This window comes from Cucurbitaria berberidis, assembly GCF_010015615.1.
Source record: "Cucurbitaria berberidis CBS 394.84 unplaced genomic scaffold K460scaffold_5, whole genome shotgun sequence".
Taxonomy (NCBI): Eukaryota; Fungi; Ascomycota; class Dothideomycetes; order Pleosporales; family Cucurbitariaceae; genus Cucurbitaria; species Cucurbitaria berberidis.
Window position 1 is genome coordinate 370,030 of NW_024468939.1, and position 19,626 is coordinate 389,655.

Consider the following 19,626-nt stretch of genomic DNA (forward strand, 5'->3'; position numbering starts at 1 on the left):
GGCCAAGCCCACCCGTCACGATGTCGACCCAAGTACCCTTGCGAACGATACGGATCCCCGCGTTCCAGCGGCAATGCCTCTTCCAACGGCAACAATGCGTCAACCGACCCTTTCCATGCTCCGCAACACGGCCGTTCTCCTCGACCGCGGCTCGTCATTATAAGAAGAACACACCTAAGATCCAGGACCATGCGCAGACAAAAGCTGCGGCGGCTGCACATACCGGCCCGTCGCCGAAAGTAAACTATGAGAAGGCGCAGCAAGATTCTAGTGCGATGGCGGAGGACATTGGACTGCTGCAAAATACTATTGTTCGGGCACCTTTCAAGCACCTGCCGAAGGTGACGAGTCGGCAGTTTTGGGGGTACTTTTGGACGCTTGTCAAGGCCAAGGGAACGGCGTTTTATTCGTAAGTCGCTACTTCCAATATGGCTTCGGATGGGTGGTAGAGGGGATGTTTCAACGGAAAAGAAGCGGGTAGGAGTCGGCACTTGGGGGTGGCATTGTGGTATGAGTGACAAGGAAGAAGGGCTAACTTGCATTGCAGGAGATCCTACTACCGGCGATGCATCCAGAAGCAAGGATGGAGCCGATGGCTACCCATGGACATCGGCAACAACGCGCAACTGAAAGACAAAGCGCAGAAGCTGTACGAGCAAATCTATGTAAACTTCGCCAAGTACGTCTCCCCTCCAATATCTACCTACCACATATCCCCATATTCACATACCATACTAACAAATCCCACAACAGAGGCGACGTATCTTCCCTCAAGCAATTCTGCCTTCCCCCTATTGTCAAGAAGTTCGAGAACCGCATCGCCGCCCGCGCCCCGCTGGACATGGACTGGAGACTCCTGAAATGGCGCTCCGCACGCGTAGTCTCGCATCGCGCATCGCCACTCGGTGAAGACAACCCCGACACCGCCTACCGCCAAGCCGTGATCCGCCTCGAATCCGTTCAATCCCTCTCCATCGCCGAGCCATATCAGAGCTCGTCGAGCACGCTTTCCCGCCGCGGCAACAAAGGGCCCAGCGGTCTCGCGTGGGTGCCGGAAGAAGCAAAGGCGAAGAGCGTGCGCGCCGTGCAGCAGGACGAAGGTGGCTTCACGGCGAGAGAGTTTGTGGATAATGGATTGCAGAAGACGGTTGTGGAGTACCTTGTGATGCAGAAGAGGGTGATTAGAGGGAGGGAGGAGGAGTGGAAGGTCTGGGGTTTTGCGGACGAGAGTACACCGCAGAGGCTGGAGGAGGATGACTTGTATTGGCGGAAGACGCTGAATATTCAGGCTGCTGGAGGGGCGTAATGATGCCAGCATGGTGTGGACCTCGGAGTGCTAAGAGTTTGGACGACTAGGGCATCTGTAAAACATACTTGTGTATATGCTGAAAATGGGCATCTGTAGAGGTATTTAGATTTTGTAAGATTGTCTGATTCGCAGCTTTCCGCATGTTCATGGGTCGTGAGAGTTGTTTGTTACGGTTTTTGAATGCTTTTTTAACAATGCAGGTGAATTTCATAGTCGTAGCCCCACTTCACAGAGCGCACGAAAGCAGACGAAAATCACTAATGGACACGGGTGTAAAATATAACACATTCATGTCGATAACACCTCTACTCGCGGTATCACTCCTGTGAGGATCCATAGTTGCGCACCATCTGGCACACAATTTCCTCACTCCTTGCATGTTCGCGCCCCACCTTACGCCCGCCTCGTTCCTTCTTGCTATGATGTGGCCGGACCTCGAAAGCTACCACAGAGTTGTACCAAAGGCGATGGAGGCAAGCGTGTGGAGGAGGGGATGCGTGGTTGCAGAGGACTAGAATCCGTGGACCTGAATTCGTCAGTCAGCCATGATCTCTCGCTTGCATTCGGTTCCCCATCATCTAGTCCGCCCGGGAAAAGTTGAGAAAATTTTGACTCACCTTAATAGTCTTAGCATCAAGTCCCAGTCCCTCTTTCTTGTCGGTCATGAAGTCTTGGACATCCTTGCGCTGATCGCCCTGGAGCTGAATCACGTCGCCCATCTCGTTGTCCGCGACAACGGTGCCATTGCAGGCAAATTTCTTCTTGATCACTTTGAGGATCTTCTTCTGGTCGAATTTCTTGGGTAGGCCTTGCACCGTGGTCAGGGTCTTGCGGCCATTGCGCTCTGTCTTGTGTCAGTTGCCGTATTTGTAATGTGTGCTGTGCGTGCGGGCGAAAAGTGTGTGACTCGGTGGTGGGCGACGATTTCTGCTGGGTGAGGGGAGGGAAGCGGACGTGTATTGTCTGGTAGATGACGTACGTTGGATACGAATGTGAATATAGTCCTGCTGCGACTGCTTGATTTGACCGCTGTCTTCATCCGCTTCCGCGAACGGGTCGTGAGACTTGAGATTCTCGATGGACATACGAGAGCTGGTAGGGCGCGCTGGTGGTGGGGTCTGTTGTTATGGAAGCGTGAGAGGTGACTACGGAGTCGGTATTCAGCTGAGAATAGTTGGTACGTTTGTTGGGTAGCGTGTTTGGGCTTCCGGGTGAGTAGTGTTTGTGGACTCGAGAGAGAGAGGCTTGGGCAGCAGGCTGGGAAAGAAGAGGTGGGGAATGCGGGAAGGCGGCGGTGAACCCCGCCGTCCGTGCGTCGTGAATGGTGCTTGCCGCTTCGAGGGCTGCGTATTCAAATAGGCAAGCGCTACTGGCATCTCCTGGCACGTTTGGAACCATGGCTATGTAATGATTCCTATTGTTTTGCATGCGGATGCTATCCAATTATACAGTTACCGAGTACAGCTGCTACGTCTACGGACCACGGGCCCTTGTGTCTATTACACCAAGCTTGTTTCGCATGACTATAACACTACGACGGAGGTGCCGCAGGAGGGGCCTCTGTGCCAGACGCTTGGAATGGTTGGCCTGGCGGGGGCGGGAGAAACAACGAAGAGTAGCTCTGAGACATGCAATCAGTCATCCAATATACAGTAGTTCGAGGGCCAAGACTTACAACGACGAGTGACATGGCTGTGACGACCTGGTTAGCATTCGTGGTTACATTGAGCAAGACACACGGAGCATACCGGACATGCCTACTTGGAGGTAGGCAGGAGTCGAGGCAGTTCGCTTCTGCTCGGGTGTCTCAGCGAGCCACGACTGAATGGCAAAGACGACCGCGACCCTGCAGCAGCAGCAATCAGTATATAGAAGAAGCGTAACGCAACATGGGAGAAACTTACCAGCCGATCATTCTGTGCGAGGCACGCCATGTCAGTCATGCTCGATTAGCAATTTGCATCGGGGGTAGTGCCGTACTTGTTTCGGGTGAAGATCTGGGGCACCATATCAGCCGTGTAACATGATGAACATGGAGAGGCGACGCGGCACTTACAGCAGCCATGGGCAGTGTGCTTGCCATTGTGCCTGGGGAGAGGCCATGGTCAGTAAAGAGATGGCCATGCACATATAATATCCATGGATGGCCATATGCTTACTCGACATGTCATTCTCATTCTTGTCCTTTGCGGGCTCCGCGTAGGGCACGACTATAGATGCATGTTAGTGGTAGGAGTACGGCACGTGACTGGTATTCTATTCGGCGGATGACGGCGAGGGCGCGCATGATAGATAGGGGGGGCAAAAGTGCTCCACGTACTGAGGTCGGCGCGACGCATATCCTTTTTCGAGGCCATGGCGAGGGGCGGTGGAGGGAGTGCAGAAAGATTGACCACGGTGGAGCCAATGGGGCGAAGAAAAGGGCGTGATGGGGTGATGGTGCTGAGGTCGTGTCAATACGAAGCGTACTGTAGTAGCTGCTAAGCAGCTAAAGGTGGCCGCCCGGGGGGAATTATCCATGCGCCGCTGAGTTACCGGAATATCGGGACCTTTGCCTGCGCGGTCCGCTGTTCGCTCGCTCCTCGGGCAGGGCAAGATAACTAATAACTAATAACTAACCTACCTCAGACCTCACTACCTACTCTGCTTCCCTACCTCTTGCTGAGCAACACATTAGCCCGCCCTGCGACCCTCGTGTGTTGCTCGCACATGCCGTCACCAACCGACTCTCTACGCGCTCCGCCCTAGACACCCTGCCGCCCTCCCTTCCATCGCTCGTCTCCGCATAACACGACAATGAATCCGCTCTCGGTGCGATGACTTCTCGACCTGGCCCGGGGATTCACGAATCTCTGCAGTCTCGTGGCAGCGGACTGCCTCCTCGGACCCAGGCCCGCCGCCCTCCCTCGAAGCCCGCCAGCACTCTCATTCAGCCCGACTGCATAGATCCCACCCTCGAGGACGAACGACCTCCCGTACATAATAATGCCGCAACCGAGCCTGCTACCAGACCACCGCCAAAGGGCAGGCCGCAGGTCTTCTTCACAACTTCCACCAGCAATGCCATCGACCTGCCTATCCACGCCTTCCCTTATCAGCCCACCGCGAATCTACCCGCACCCCCGCGGCCTGGCTCCGTCCACCAAAGGGATGCTTCACAGCAGCCCCGCATAATACCTGGGGGAATAGGTGTCAAAGATGCCCCAAAACTCACCGCGCCTGAGGTGGTACCTCCGCCTGTGCATTTCCCCGGGGGAAAGGCGGCGGATCTTTCCCCGTGGGCGGGCAATAGTTCCGAGGATACGCTGTCGGAAGCATTGGTCAAGGCTGGCATCAGTAACAAGCCACAGATTATGAACGAGACAAACACGGCTCGTCCTTCCCTGTGGTCCAACCTGAAGAACAAGTCGGGCATCTCAACATTGTCGACGCTGTTCGTTGCCGTCTTGGAGAAGAGGCAGCAGAGTGGCCGACTTCAGATTCCGAACACCTTCAAACCTCCCCCACGATTGACACTGCGAGATTCCACCCGAGAGCAGTGGCTGCATGACTTGGCGAACCCTACGATAAGCCTCCGCAGGCTGAGTCGCACCATACCCCACGGCCTTACAGGCAAAGTCCTACTGGACCAATGTCTCAACAAGAACATCCCTCTCCCCAGAGCGTTGTGGCTGGCCAAGTGTGTGGGCATCAACGAACTGCGTGCGCATAAGCGGAAAGGTCAGGCAGGCACGGTCACCTGGGGCAGAGGCTGGACCAGCTCTGTGGAGCAATTCCTAGACGGTGTGATTGGCAGCATAGGACAAGGCGACTGGAAGCCCCGGATCACCTATGCACTTCAACTCGCTACCCATCTGTATAAAGAGCATCTTCTTGATGACGATCATTTCCTTGACTGGATAGTCAATGGCTTGGATACATGTCCGTCTGAGCGACTGTTCGTTTGGCTGTTAGTAGCCTCTGTCCCGCACTTTTGGAAAGACATCACCTGCTGTCGTCGTCGTGGCAAGCGCTTAGCAGAGTCGCTATTGAACCAGCTTGATAAGATATATCGACTCGAAGACCAGGCCCCTTACTCCGCTGTGTTGCAATATTTGGAGAACGTCGTGGTCAAACTCCTAGCGACCCGACCAGCTTGTTTACTCCTCCCTTCAACCTGGACTAGGCAGGGTGCTCTTCTCCAAACCCTTGCAGAAAAACGGAACCATCCCCAGCTTATGCAAGCAGTTAAGAGGCTCGAGGAGAGAAATAGACGGCTACTGGACTCTTCCAAGGACGTTGCTTTTGCCTCGAAAACCCCCGCCGGCCAAATCTATCGCATATTGGACTCCGTAAACTACAACTCCCCTGTTCGTATTGAAGAGCTGTCCTACGAATGCATGGACGTCATTTCGGATGCAACACAACTTATCGCTATTCTTTTACAGTGGGCATGTTCACCATACCGTGGAGGGCCGCATAGAACCTATCTGGCAATCCGGTTACTGCGTAGGTGGAGTCATCTTGGTGCAGACGTGTATGACAGTGTCATTTCGTATCTTCGCGATATGAGTTGGGTTGGGCACAGCGAGCCAAACACTATCTATAAGATCGTCGCTGAGCTGGTACGTTCGAAGACGTTCGCAGCCGGCCGCTATCTCCAGTGGCTTATTGCTACTGGCTCACTGGGACACGACACAGATCTCTCATCGCATACGTCTTGGCCATTACGTCTCATCACCGAGATACCGCTTACCGGACTTCCAGACCAGATACGTACCTTACGAAGCACTCTTCTGCGAGGAACTACGCATTCCGCGGAACTAGAAGAACAGACCCTCCAGCACGCTCAGTATATGATCTCTCAGTCATTACCTTCTTTGTTCGGTCTATACAATACAACAAGAACAGTACCGGAAATCAAGTCTGAGAGGCTCAGTGCAACAGTCAAGTTCGAGCTGGGTATTTGGCTGCGGACACAAGTTGCCCAATTTGCGGAGGTCAACGAGCAGTCAGTCAATCGTCCTCGAGTATCCTATCTTTTAGCTAATATGACGCAGCGTTCCTACTAAAGACCTTTCCGTAGAAGAGACTGCTGCGGTGTCCTTGCTAACACCCCAAGATTTTCATGTCATCCGCTCCTATCTTGAGCGCTTTGGGGATTTGGCCATACTCGCCGACGTCATTGGCATCGCGAGTTCGTCTTTGGACCCCATCCTACTCGCCTCCGCCGCGGATACGATCCATTTTCACATGAAGACTTTTCGTGCTATAGGCGCCTTTGACCCCCTGTTTGGGAGAATTGCAGCAAGATACGCGGCTATCAGGACGATGCGGTTCCCCGACCGAGAGCTGCTCCTCAGCCTCTCCAACCTCGCCCGCGTGGCCCAAGCAGATGGCCAGCTTCAGCATCTTTTGAGCTACGACATCAGCCGACTTGACCAAAGAAATTCAATTGCGGCCTGTTCGCCGGCCTCTGACAACATGGGCGAAGTTTTGCAGCACACGGCGTCATACTCCGACGATGAAATAGAGCGCATATTATCCAGTGGTAATAGCATGGACCAGCAAATGATGGCTAGGGTCCTTCGCAAGATCATCAGCAACCTAGGATCACACGCAGCTAAGGGCCATCTGAATTATGACAGCTACTCAGTCTGGTTCCATCGTCTACGCAGCTTTGACGAGCCAACATTCGAACTCGTTGTAAACCAGTGGCTGGGTACATGCTGTAATGGTCACCAAACAAACGTCTTACGAGTTGCCCTACCCACATTGGTTGGTTCGGGCTGTATGGCTCTTACTTCTTTACTAGATACCTTGCGAGCTTGTGTTGCACAGCTCAAGAGCAGTCCATCTGAGGGTATCTTCCAGACCGCCTTGGATGGTCTACATACTCTGTTGCCTCCTCCAGAGCTAGCCGGGTTTTCTACACCACAAGATGCATATCGATACCGCTTAGAGCAGCATAAACTATGCCAGGAAACAGGTCATCGCATCGCTCACTATATTGGCGAGGTAATCGACTATGGTTCGACAGTTCCTTCGCCAAAAGCTCGGGAACAGCTGTCAAGCTTGATAACCAACAACTCTGTGCTACATATCATGAGGAATTGTGTTGTTTCGGATCCTGGATGCTTGTTCAAATCCAATCGAGAAGCACCAAGCCCATATTTCAAGCATTTACTTGACACCCTCTTGGATCCTGATGGTCGTTTGCGTAAGTACCATCCTCCGCCATATCTTCAGGCATGTTACTAATGGCATGTAGGCCTAGCAGAACAGAGTCCCGAGCAGCAGATACTCACGGTTTTTGGAACTGCTAGCGAACTATCGCTACCAATATGTCAAGCAGTCATCGAATACATCTTCTCGTCAGGCGCAGCAATGTCTGGAGACTCGGCCGATGCACTCTCTGCCGCCCTACTAAGTGCTGTCAAGAAGGCGGTAGAGGAAGGGCAATCGGCAGGTCTTGAGCTTCTTGCCACCCTGGACGCTGGACTCACCGATAAGGTAAGAGTTCGTTGTTAGCACATGAATGGAGGAGGACTGACTTTCACAGATCCGCCAACACGCTGAGCGTGAGATCATCACTGCGTCTGCCTTCTTCGCCTTGCCTCCAGGCGTTAAAGCGGAAGAACTCGAGCCTACCTCGGCAGCATTGGTTCAGAAATACTTGGCGGTCATTGATCTAACCTCAAGTAAGCGTATAGAGACGACTGAACAGTCTGGGATACTTCTCGCATTGATAGAACGGTTCAAGGGTATATCACTAGCCCTCAACGATCACGATTCTTGCGATTATCGTCCTGAGAGAGCGAGCAACTTGTCGGTTCTGGAACTGTATACTTGGTAAGACCTCCATCAGCAATTACAACGCCCATGACTAATAAATGAAGGTTAAACGCACTACTTCGCCTTGCAGTAACTCATTGCCTAGCGATGTTGCGCAATGCCACGCATGCACACCAGACCGCCCTGATGGCTACGATGAACGGTCTCGTTAGCCATCCCACTCTGGAATTCTACACTTCGATCTCGGAACACATATTCGATGTGGCAGTCTCCCTGTCCGATCATATCTCCGACGACGTTCGAAGCCATGTCACTCGCCTCAGCAGTGTCAGGGTGACAGACGATCCACGTTGTCTCTTCATCTTGGGCGCCACAGCCCTTGTCGACGGATGGCTTGTTCTGACGAAACCCGTCAACCCTCCTTTGACCCAACCCACTTCTCAACCACCCACTCCGGGGGCTACTCAGAGTCAGCCATCGCCATATCAGAGTCCGCAATTGTCTGCCACTGGTGCTGCAACACCTCAACAACGATACCAACAACAGCGTCAGCAGCAGATGCAAGCGCAGCAAATGCGAAATTACCCACAATACTCCCCCCAACCCGCTCAACAAAACAAGATGCTGCCCGCGCAACTCCAACGAACCCCTTCAAACCACGCGTCTCCTTCTCCACTTCAACAACTACAGCATATGCAGCAAATGCAAGGTCTTGCACAACAACGTGCAACTCAGCCTTCGCCCGTTTACTCTCAACGTCCCACTCCTGCAGCGAGTCAGGGCCAAGCGAGTGCGTCGACGGGACCTGGCAAGCTGCAGATTAGGCAAGAGAAGGAGATGCGACAGTATCCCTTTGTACAGCCTAGATGGGAGATTCTGGCCGAAAGCTCGGGAAACCCAACTTTGAATGAAACAGCCATTAGCCTGAGCCTCTTCGAAGCTCGGAGAGTCTGAGTGTGAGCGTGAGTGAGTGGGGCCTGCTGCCGCATTCACACGTCGCTCAATTTCAACCCCTTCTCATCCCCTCCTTCCTTTTTTTCTTCTATATCTACCCATTATTGTCATGTCCTGTTGTTGTTTCCACGGGGGCTCCATGCATAAAGCAAGCGGCGGCGTTATTCTCTCTCTCTCTCTCTTATCTTTATCTTTACCTGGGTTTTACTGCTATGATCATGAAACGTGTCAGACATTGCATTACAAACGGTGTTCTTTGGGGTTTTTGGTGCATGCTCGCTTGCATTTGGTAGCACTGTTTTGTTTGTTTCGTTATGTGAGTGGGATTATAGGTAGCGAGCGGGGCTTTCAACATCAGAGGGATATAGTATCGTGTTGCGTTGTGTGTTGTGTATGGGTTGGGGGGTGACTGGGCGGCGTAGTGCATAGTATAACCTTAAGCGTTGAAATATCTAGTAAGTAGTATAGTGGTAAATAAATAAAGTTTGAATCATTCACTTTGGCCTGGCTTGCTGAATGTTGTGCCAAACCCTAACGTATGCTGCAGAACTATGCTGCAGGAATGCTTTTTGACTTGTGAAATGACATGGCTTAGTCTAACAGGATTCAGGTAGAATCATCACACGTCAAAGCACATTACGGATTTGTGTAAGATAAAACGTCAAAGTAGACCTCTGGCTATTATACATGCTTTCGCAAGTCTAAATCAGGTGGCTGGGAAAGTTGGCCCTACAAGCCTCCCTTATCCTGGGATCAATGCAAGCCCCATCAACGGACGTCCTCCCGCGCCAAGTCCAAAATTTGATAGTACAGAAAAGCACCCCTCATCTTCCTCTTGCAAGCCTTCAATCATCGTCGTTGGGATTAGTGTCCGACTCATAATCGAAATCGCCTGGGGTCGAGGCCTCATCCTCACCCTCGTCCACCATGTTGTCGCTGACTGCTGCAGCGTCTGTGACCGATACTCCATCAGGTGCGTGATCGCCCGAGGAGCCTGCTGCGCCTGGCGTCGGAGCAGGTGCTGCTTTCTTGACCTTGAGCTCAAGGAGAGTCTTTGGTTCTGAAGGCCTGGTGTCTGTGAGAAGGATCACACCAAGCGTTGGCTATTGATGCATTAGTTGATGCACTTGAGTAGTTATGTGAGCTGAGTACTGACCTTCTTCACTGGAACATATCGCTCTGAAGGGAAACTGATGTACTTCACTTGAGGTGGAAGTACTCGCGACATGTTCTCCAGCTCGTAGCCAACCTTCTCCTTCTCTGCCTTTTTCTTCGAGGACTCTGTTGATTGCGCGCCATCGCTCTTCTCGGCATCGTCTTTCTTAGCATCCTCGTCGATATCCATCTTATCGTCGTCTGCGCTAGGTTTGGGTGTGGTAGGAGTTTGATCGACGTCCATGCTCTCTCGCCGGCGCTGTCGCTCCTTGACCATCCGTCGCCGCTTGTCCTGGGCTGTTGTTGAAAGCACTGCAGTCTTGATCTTCTCTGGCGCTTCTTCCGTCTTGACTTCTGCTTCTGGCGGGTAGTCAAACATACTAGGGCGAGTGTTGCTGAAGAATTTGAATGAAGGAATCTCCAACTCTTGGTCGACACCAATGACGGCAGTAGGGGTGAAGCTTAGCGACAGGAAGTGGGTCAAGGGGAACCAATACCAATATTGAGTGAAGACAGCCATACCAACGATCGCGGCCATGTTGAGGTTGCCGGTTGGCGTCTGCAATCCAATCGTGCAGTTCCGTCCGCCGGCGTCGATTATACCAAGCGCCAGAGCGCAGCCAAACTTCGCCATAGCATCTTCATGGCGATCACTGATGACTTTGGTAAGCTGCTTCCTAATCGCCACAACCTTGGGGTTCATAGCTTCGTTCTGCTGTGCCATAATCATGGCAAGCGCAATCAAAGCACCTTGTCGGACAAAGTCGGTCGAATCCTTCATCATTGGCTCTAGTAGGTCAACTGCCTCGGGAAGACCAGTGCCTGCGCAGGCAATTCCAAGAGCCATGGTCGCTCCGTATCGGACGTGTGGGTTATAGGATTCCGCAAGAAGCTCAACCATTCGAGGCACGCTGCCTGGCTTCCTGAAAAGGACGAAGCCCAAGCTCATGACCGCTACTCGTCGCACGTCGTCACTTACATCGCTGACAGCGACGTGTAGTAGCCTCCTCACGGCCTTGTTGCTGCCTGTGCCACAGTACGCCAATGCAATGGTCATGATGCCTCCGTAGCGCAGGGTCGGGTCCGCATCATCGAGCAGGCCGTTGATGAGCTCATCAGCAGCTTCTTGTCGGGCATACATGATGAGCGCCATACCCATGGCGAGACCTCGGACAATCTTCTCGTGCTGTGTATCGTGCGCATACTGGATCATGTCTTCGAGGGCCTTGATGTTACCAGTTCCCAGCATGACGAGACCCATTGACAGTCCGACAGCCTCACCATTGATAGCGGAGTCCGTGTACAAGACGCTCTTGAAAGCATCAAAGATCTCCTCGGATCCGGTTGCCATACCAGCAACACCGAGACCGAGCGCACCGCCGTGCTGAATGACCTCCTCGGAAGCGTTTTGGAACTGCTTGAGAAGATAGTCAAGCACATTGCTTCCATGGTTGGCGTAGATCAACCCCAGAGCGTAAAGCGATCCACCTTGCTCATAGTGAGAACCAGACGAGACAGTGTCCTTGGGCAGATATGGCTCAAGCAGCTTCTGCCCCTGCGTGATGTTGCCGCGGTGGATGACACCCAATGCAGCAGTTGCAGTAAACTTGGACCAGTTCACGGCCTTGCCTAACCAGTCCAAGTTCTCTCGAAAGAAAGTGTCGTTAGTCGTGCCGGCATTCATGAAAGCATTCGCGAATGTGACACTGGAATGGAAAATCGAGTTTCTTGCCTCCAGACTGTCACGGATTTTGTTCAAGACGGCCTTGTCGGTGTGGTTGTTCCTGTACAAGAACTCAAGGTTCAGTTCGATGCTCTTCGTTCCTCGGAGAATGTAGCGGACGGAGCTGAAGGCCTTGTGGTGTTCATCCGCCAATGACTTTTCCTTGGAGCGAGATACCACAGTCGATACGTTGCTATTGTCCACATTTGCGAGCAATGAGTCTGACTCGCCCGCATCCTCCTCTCTTGGCTTGTGTGACGCATCTCCATTGGCTGTGGGTTTCGCCTCGTCGTCCTGGTCAGTCTCGGGCAGCTCTTCCATGACCTTGGTAAGGAACTCTTGGGTACCGTTCTCGTAGAGGTCGAATGAAATTTGGTAGGCGACTGCACGCGACTTGTCATCGCCTCGCTCTATAAGCTGTTGGATGAGTTTCGAGGCTAGAGAGTGCTGGTTGAGATAAACCACACACTTGGCGATGGAGAAGTAGTCTGGGTTGGGAATTTCGTTGTCGTTGAGGAGATCTAGAATAAGACGGAGAATCTAGTAGCAGAGTTAGTTGTCTTCACTCTTTTTGCAGTGTTCAAGTGTGAAATAGTATCCTTACCTCATTTCTAAAGCCCCGCTCCTGCACAACATTCATGCAGATATCGAGAACGTACTCTATCAGCTCCTCGCTCTCAGAAGGCGAGTCCGATGCAGGCTTCTTGCCCTTCTTCTTCTCATTCTGGCTCGCGCGAATGATGGAGTCCCTCAGAACGTCTAGATTCCGCGCCTCGATGGCGATTCCGACTACTTGCTTGTAGTTGCCGCTCTCGTAACAGCTCTCGAATATCCGCCGGACGGTGCTCTGGAGACTCTTCTGGACGTTCCTCTGTAGTACCATCGGAGTAGGATGTGCTCCAGGTACACCGGCATTGCCACCTCCAGGCACTGTGGGATCGAATGTTGACGAGTCTTCGCGAGATAGGAGCGACTTTGAGGGCAATGCGGACTGCGAGAAGGGTGTAATCGGCGACGCCAGGCTAGCTGAGGTACTGGCTGCACCGGCTGAGTTTGCGGGGAATGATGTGCTGAGCTGTAGAGGTGCCTGGCTCGCTTTGCTCACGGGGGTCGGCGGGTTGTGCATGGCTGACAGGGCGATGTACGTGTCTAGGCATTTTGCTAGAAGAAGCTGGTTAGCCGTTGATTCATTCAAAGTGATAGATAAGCCCAATTTTGGTCCCTAGTCACAGCCAGATCGCGAGCAAGAACCGCAATCTCGAGTGTTTGTTGTGTCTTACCTAGTATCGTCTCCTCGAACTCGGCGGCCTTGTGGATGTCGAATAGCTTGCCTGCACCCAGCGCAAAGACCATGCTCTCGTTGTACTCTTGCAACTGATAGTACACCTTCGCCGCGACAAGGGCGGCGAGCTCTCGCTGCGGGAACGACTCGTCTTCATAGAGAGCCTCACTATGACGCATCCAGGTCAGCAGCTGAAACTCGCGAATGGCAAGATAGAGAGAGTCTTCAACAGCTCGGAGAAAGTACTTACATCTGACTGACTGAGCCAGCAACCTCTGGCCATAGTAGATCGATCTCCTCGTTTAACCGCTGGAGGGCGAAGGAGCGCAAGGCGGGATCAGGCTCGGAGAGATAGCCAACGACGCCGGCAGCAGAGGTGAGGCCGACCATCGTGGTAGAGGTATCGGGAACTGTGTGTATGCCGGTGCAGCTGAGAGATAGCTCGCGATGGTGGCGGGGAAGGGAGCTGTTGCGGAAGTTGGTGGAAGGATATGGAGCTGTGCTGTGGCGCCTACGGGCTTGTTGCGTTCAAAGGAGGTTTGGGCCCGTGCAGTACGGAATACTACAGTTATAGCCGCAGTGAAAGAAGGACGAGAAGGGGAGGCGGCGTTGGTGATGGAGATGGCGTGGCGCCGGAGTGGTGGTTTCGGGGATGCGTGTACGTGATGCCAAACAGAGCTCGTGAGTTTCGGAAGCGGCGACCCTGGTCGGTTTGGGCATGACATAATACTACGCTACCGCCTATGCATCCCTACACGTTAAGCTCCACAACTTCTGCCTATCACTCTAATAATACCTGAATAATATTATGCTGAGGTATTCGGTAGATATTAGATGAACTGTGCCAGAACTGGCGTCACAATATGATCATGTAATTCTGATTAATGTGCAGCTCAGAGGGGTATCTTCATTTCGAAAGCAGCTAACTCCGCGATATGCTGCTAAGCCCAGTACCGATAGTCCATCCTAATCCTGTTTGAACGCCAAAGATGACAAGACAGTGTAGTAATACAATAATGCAATCACGACTTCCCCCCGCCCTTATTAATCTCTTCAAGTACCCGGTGCCGGTGGAGTAATCTCACGCGACAGAACCCTTAGGTTGTTCATCATGCCCGTGATCAAGCCTTCGAAGCTGTTTCCCGCCTTCTGCCTCACCTTGTCAGCGTTGTCTATCAGCACGCCGGCATCAAGCTCCAGCTCTAGCTCATGGTTCCTATTTTGTCCCTGCGTCACCTGCGTCAAGTCGACTTGGTATGCGCCCAGCCATGAGTATGATATGCGATCTTTGTGACGCTGCATGCTCTCCGGCGTTTTTCCCGGCTCGACAGCGGGTTGCAGATTCTCGATCGGTCCGGGAAAGTCGATTTCAAGATTTATGCCGATGCGGTAGTCCCACTCAGTCTGCGGAGAGCTGATTTCCAAGTTCCCTATGCGGTGCTTGATGATGGCCCGGAGGAGGTTACCAGTCTTTGCGTCCTTGGTTACTCGGATTCGTTGGCGGGTACCCGACTGGTTGATCAGGCGCTGTACGATCGGGTTCAACGACAGGAAGCCTTGTTGGTCAAGCTCGTAGAAGATGTCGACTTCCTTCGTATGCTGGTATTCGACCGAAGCGCGCGAAGCCCCAGGCGCCTTTGCCTTTTGAACTTGGCCGTTGAGGTACATGTTCATGCGCTTGTGCTGCTCAATCGTCATGGTGCTTTCAAACTTGACCTCCATATTGTCCGTCTTGATGACGCACTCGCTGTCGTGGTAGCCACGAAAACGCTGGTCGCTGCGCCTGTCTATGATATGGCCCCAGCGTGCTTCAACCTCCAGTTGTGTCAGGGGGTCCGCGATCGCATTTCGCACAAGCTCGTTGTTGACGGCCGTGACCCATATGAAGTCGCATACTTTGCGCGAGACGTCGTCGTAGACATGTGCATCGTCGGAAATAGGTCGCTCAAAGCCGGCGAGCCCGGTCGCGATAACTGGTTCAGAAGGCCCATCGATCGCACTGGGAGGAGCCCCGTTTCGTTGGACTATTGGCGAGCCATGCGGTTGAGGTTGAGGTTGAGGTTGGGTTGCGGGTGGAGGTGCAAGACGCGGCTGTTGGCGCTGCTCTTCTTGTTGCTTAAGCTCTGGTGGAAGTTCTTCGCCCTCTCGATACGCCCATATAGGCTTCGGGTCGTGGCGCTTGCGTTTGAGTGGTGGCATCGGCTTATGGGTTGGCTTCGGCGGCGTCGAGATGCTCGCTGCGGAAGGAATAGGTGCAGAGAGGGAATGGGGATTTGAGAGCGAGCGGCGCGGTGGCACCGCTGCCTCTGTGTCGTGATTCACTAGCGCCGATATATCCATGTTGGGCGATGGTATGATTGTGTCTCCATCCATAATCATCGTGTACTCTACTCGGTGCTCCAGCAACGCCAAGACGCTAACCATAGGTTGCAGTTGTCAACCGTCTTTGTCCAGAGCGCCTTCGAGTTACCAAGGACTCTTTGGAAAAGATGATGACAAGGAAGTCACCAAGGAAGGCAATGCATATTTCATTATTCGCTTTCATTTCGCTAGTGCATACACCAAATCTCCCAGATGTACGCCAAACAGCCGTTACTATACGAGTCATGCTCGCCGAATTATTTGCAGCGCTTTCTCCACCTAATATCAAAGGATCCGAAGTCTATGCGCTACGTCTCTACGCCAACACTACCTTCAAGCTTCCTGATCCAGACCGAGGTCATCCGTCGCTGGAACAATGCGGAGCGTGTTGGTATGGCCCATTCCTCCTCTCCAGCCCTGCACACAGATCACGGGGTCGCCCTTGGTGAGAACGCCGAGCTTAATTGCGTTCATAATTCCCCACTTCAGACGACGATCGACATCCTCCTGCCATGGCTCGGTCTTGAAGTCTGGCTTCTCTTCGGGGAAGTAGAATGGGTATACGCCGCGGTACAAGTGAGAGTACTGCGACTGTTAGCTGGGGAAATGCAAGAAGTAGTAAGAACTTACGCGAGCGGCCATTTCGTTACGGGTGACCATGATGATTGGGCATACGGGGCGATACTTGGAGACTAGACGGGCGGTAGTACCACTAATGCATGTTAGAATCACAATTACATTGTACAGGACTGTGACAGCTTGAGCTTACCTGGTAGTCAGAACCAAAATGGCACCAGCGTTCTGCTCCAGACTGGCGCTGACGGCTGCCATGGCGCAAGTCTCGGTGGTAGGGCAAGGCACGGGTGCCAGCTTCCTCAGCTCGTCAAAGGCGTTGACATACGGAATAGCAACCTCGGCGAGCAAGCACGTCTCGTGCATCATGGTGACAGCCTCAACGGGATAGTCACCCTTGGCGGTCTCGCCAGACAACATGACGCAGTCGGCGCCATCGAGAACGGCATTACCGACGTCGCTGACTTCGGCACGGGTTGGGCGCGGGTTGTAGGTCATGGACTCGAGCATCTGGGTTGCGCAAATGACGGGCTTGCCGGCAATGTTGCACTTGGTGATCATCATCTTCTGTGCGATGAAGACCTGGCTAGGCGGGATCTCGATACCAAGGTCACCACGAGCGACCATGACACCATCTGTCTCCCTCAGGATCTCGTCAAAGTTGTTCACACCTTGCTGGTTCTCGACCTTGGCAATGATCTGGATATCCTTGCCCTCTTCGCCGAGGACCTCGCGGATTGCAGTGATGTCGCTACCACGGCGGATGAATGAAGCAAAGACCATGTCGACCTTGTTCTTGACGCCGAACCTCAGATCAGCCTTGTCCTTCTCGGATAGCGGGGGGAGATCAATATCCGTCTTGGGGAGGTTGACGCCCTTCTTGGAAGAGATCTTGCCGTTGTTGACGCACTTGCACTTGAGCGTCTTCTCGTCGACGATCTCGAGGACCTCGAATGATAGGACACCGTCATCGACGTAGATTGTGCGGCCAGCCTCGATCACCTTGGTGATGTTCTTGTAGTCGACGTACATGTTCTTGTCGTCGCTCGCAGTAGCATACTGCTCATCCGTGGTGATGTTCATGACAGTGCCGGCCTTGATGGGGATATCCGCATCACCCACTGTGTTACCTGTTCGGATTTCCGGTCCCTTGGTATCGAGGGCAATGGCCAAAGGCCTGCCGGGTTGCGTCCGCTCAGCCTCGCGCGCATGGTCGACAACGGACTGGTGGTACTCGTAGGAGCCGTGGGAGAAGTTCATGCGAACGACGTTCAGACCCACCCTGCGCAGAGCGTTCATCTTCTCAGCAGAGTTTGTCTTGGGGCCGATGGTGCCGATGATGGAGGTTCTGCGGTACTCCTTGGCGGGGTGGTACTCGGTGTTGAGCTGGCTGAGCCATTCGATCCTGGTCCTGCCAGCGTTGAGGTGGTCTAGTCTACAGTTGACTTGTCAGTATGCGCTTGGGTAATGCGGACAATTGATACAGCTGTAGTCGTTGAGAGGCTTTCCGGTGAGTCCGCCCCCAGCCGACTGGCGTAGCTGGTGATGCTGCTGCTATTGATATGGATGCTATACGTACGCATTCGCCATTGTTGCGGATGGCTATTGGATGTGGTGTTGAGGAGGTTGTGAAGTGGGAGCTGGAAGAGCGATGGCGGGTCGCGGGGCCGGTCGCTGGAGTTGTGTGAGAAAGTTCACAATTGCTTTTGGTGGCAACTAAAGCAGGTGAGGGTAATGAGGCGGGCGTGATTCGATTTCTGGGGCGCGCGGGAGGTTTTTGTGCTTCTCTTCGAAGGCGGCAAGTTCTGTTGGCGTGTTGAGAGCTTCGTCGGAGGGGTAGACGCGCTAGTAGGGCTGATTAGTACGTGGGGCTTTTTTTGCACTCTGAGCGGCGGCCGTTTGGATAGAATGATGGAAGAGAAAATCTTTGTACGCAAAGAGAATCTGCAAATTAGTCGTAAGATGTTTTTTGGCATGCGCCGACGGGACAGTGTACTAAGACAGCTGACGGGATGAATGTCGAGGAGAGCCTATGACGGGCGGGTTCATGTTCATGACACCTCCTCATTGCTTCTTTGCTCCTCCCACGTTGTTGCATCATTTGCACCCACCCACCCAAGCATCCTACGCAGATAAGCTTCTACTCCCAAACGCAGCGGGTTTCCTCCCAAACAGTTAGAAAACTCCACCGCCGCAACTCGCCCTGGCGCAGTGGCCTAGCGCGCGTCCTTCTGTTACTGCGCGGCCGGCTGAGGGCGTAGCATGACTTGCAGTGGGTCACTCACCACTACCCGCGCGGAGGTGTCGTGTTCTGGACGGTTTCATGGGGTCAAGGTCATGAGCAAGCCGAATGATCGCAGCGAGGTAGGCCCTCTTATATACCAAGGCACTTAGAAGATCCGCTCCTAAATGACCCGCATCCGCATCCCGCCTGCCCGTGGGTCGAGCTGGTGCCCGAGGATGAAGAAAGGCGTCTAAACTTCGGTCGTGAGGACAGTGCAGCGGCCCGAACTAACCACTGTACAGCTGCTGCGACGACTCGAAATAGTGACAACTACCAGATATCGAACAAGCTTGGTGACTCTCAGAAAGCTTCCTACGAAGAGAAGAAGCCTTTGAATTTTTAATATAGACTCGAAAGGCATCCTGTTACCGACTTTATGCCAACGCAGGAGCCACCATCACATGCATGTTTGACTAAGGAAAAGGCACCAGCCACACGTCTTACCACTACTACCTGCCATCGTACCTTTCGCCCCAACAACAGCTCGAATACCCCCCGTTACTCACAATACCCACAAACCGCGCCGTCAAATCTATCCCTGAAGCTCCAAGTCGTCGGCCACTCGTTTTACAGCAAGAGATACTCCCACCATGGTTGTACGTTTCCCTCACCGCCACGAATAGCTGCAAGGTCGCATGCACAAAGGCTCACACTCTTCACAGCTCGGCAGGGTTGCACACTACGCCTTCGACGCGGTACTACGTACGCCTTGGCCATTCCACTCTTCATCCTAGCTGTCAACTAACAGTAGTCCAGTCTCCGCCTTCCTCGCTGGCGTAAGACGCTCCACGGGCCTCACGTATGTCTCCCACACGCAAATCACACCATGAACATCCCACGACATCGACTCCTCTCTGTTCTTTAGACAGCCTAGGCTAACGTATCCCCGCTCTCCGCGGCAGACCCAGTGTAAAGCCAGATCAGTTCAGCGAAACACCAAACGTCAAGAAATGGATCGATAACTACCTCTGGGTCGGCGAGACCGTCATGGATCAGAGTGTCGCCTTCTTCGCCGCGAGTTCGTACTTTGAGAGGAAGCGGTAGACCCGCGCTCGCAAAGCATACTGGAGCAGGACGGATGCACAAAGGGCATGGCGCACAAGCGTCCGATAGGGCGAGATGGCGACACGATACATGCAGAAAGATTGCGAGGCTTCGGATAGGAAGATGCCATGATGTGTATATTGCGGGGAAAAGTCTGGATACAGCAC

The 19,626-nt window shown here is 53.3% G+C and overlaps 7 protein-coding genes across 7 annotated transcripts; 3 read left to right on the forward strand and 4 right to left on the reverse strand.

Annotated features, from left to right (window-relative positions):
• Window positions 1–20: 20 nt before the first annotated feature.
• On the forward strand, window positions 21–1,306 carry K460DRAFT_294079 (uncharacterized protein; the record flags this gene model as incomplete). The annotated part of the gene is made up of 3 exons (XM_040929469.1): window positions 21–409; window positions 548–679; window positions 754–1,306. 3 exons carry the CDS (start codon window positions 21–23, stop codon window positions 1,304–1,306), a joined length of 1,074 nt encoding a protein of 357 aa, XP_040784010.1.
• Window positions 1,307–1,887: 581 nt separating this feature from the next.
• On the reverse strand, window positions 1,888–3,666 carry K460DRAFT_293101 (SUI1-domain-containing protein; the record flags this gene model as incomplete). Its single annotated transcript, XM_040929391.1, has 8 exons — window positions 1,888–2,153; window positions 2,289–2,427; window positions 3,047–3,155; window positions 3,214–3,225; window positions 3,290–3,306; window positions 3,366–3,397; window positions 3,469–3,519; window positions 3,630–3,666. The coding sequence occupies 8 exons, from the start codon at window positions 3,664–3,666 to the stop codon at window positions 1,888–1,890; spliced, it is 663 nt and encodes a 220-aa protein (XP_040784011.1).
• Window positions 3,652–9,510, forward strand: K460DRAFT_369480 (uncharacterized protein). The gene is made up of 5 exons (XM_040933970.1): window positions 3,652–6,299; window positions 6,349–7,508; window positions 7,560–7,801; window positions 7,851–8,140; window positions 8,188–9,510. Exons 1-5 carry the CDS (start codon window positions 4,126–4,128, stop codon window positions 9,035–9,037), a joined length of 4,716 nt encoding a protein of 1,571 aa, XP_040784012.1. The 5' UTR covers window positions 3,652–4,125; the 3' UTR covers window positions 9,038–9,510.
• A 372-nt stretch (window positions 9,511–9,882) lies between these two features.
• Window positions 9,883–13,587, reverse strand: K460DRAFT_292663 (26S proteasome regulatory complex, non-ATPase subcomplex, Rpn2/Psmd1 subunit; the record flags this gene model as incomplete). The annotated part of the gene is made up of 5 exons (XM_040929365.1): window positions 9,883–10,140; window positions 10,194–12,455; window positions 12,520–13,076; window positions 13,196–13,365; window positions 13,448–13,587. 5 exons carry the CDS (start codon window positions 13,585–13,587, stop codon window positions 9,883–9,885), a joined length of 3,387 nt encoding a protein of 1,128 aa, XP_040784013.1.
• A 663-nt stretch (window positions 13,588–14,250) lies between these two features.
• On the reverse strand, window positions 14,251–15,537 carry K460DRAFT_344230 (mRNA triphosphatase CET1; the record flags this gene model as incomplete). Its single annotated transcript, XM_040931245.1, has 1 exon — window positions 14,251–15,537. The coding sequence occupies one exon, from the start codon at window positions 15,535–15,537 to the stop codon at window positions 14,251–14,253; it is 1,287 nt and encodes a 428-aa protein (XP_040784014.1).
• A 354-nt stretch (window positions 15,538–15,891) lies between these two features.
• Window positions 15,892–17,721, reverse strand: K460DRAFT_358201 (PK-domain-containing protein; the record flags this gene model as incomplete). Its single annotated transcript, XM_040932090.1, has 4 exons — window positions 15,892–16,149; window positions 16,189–16,270; window positions 16,328–17,566; window positions 17,711–17,721. The coding sequence occupies 4 exons, from the start codon at window positions 17,719–17,721 to the stop codon at window positions 15,892–15,894; spliced, it is 1,590 nt and encodes a 529-aa protein (XP_040784015.1).
• Window positions 17,722–19,005: 1,284 nt separating this feature from the next.
• K460DRAFT_408916 (DUF1748-domain-containing protein) lies at window positions 19,006–19,459 on the forward strand (the record flags this gene model as incomplete). The annotated part of the gene is made up of 4 exons (XM_040937203.1): window positions 19,006–19,011; window positions 19,078–19,117; window positions 19,172–19,214; window positions 19,318–19,459. The coding sequence occupies 4 exons, from the start codon at window positions 19,006–19,008 to the stop codon at window positions 19,457–19,459; spliced, it is 231 nt and encodes a 76-aa protein (XP_040784016.1).
• Window positions 19,460–19,626: the final 167 nt, after the last annotated feature.

Coding starts and splice junctions, on each gene's coding strand:
- K460DRAFT_369480 (XM_040933970.1), top strand. CDS start 4,126: ATGACTTCTCGACCTGGCCCGGGGATTCACGAATCTCTGCAGTCTCGT. Junction 6,300..6,348: donor TTTGCGGAGGTCAACGAGCA/GTCAGTCAATCG, acceptor AATATGACGCAG/CGTTCCTACTAAAGACCTTT. Junction 7,509..7,559: donor GGATCCTGATGGTCGTTTGC/GTAAGTACCATC, acceptor AATGGCATGTAG/GCCTAGCAGAACAGAGTCCC.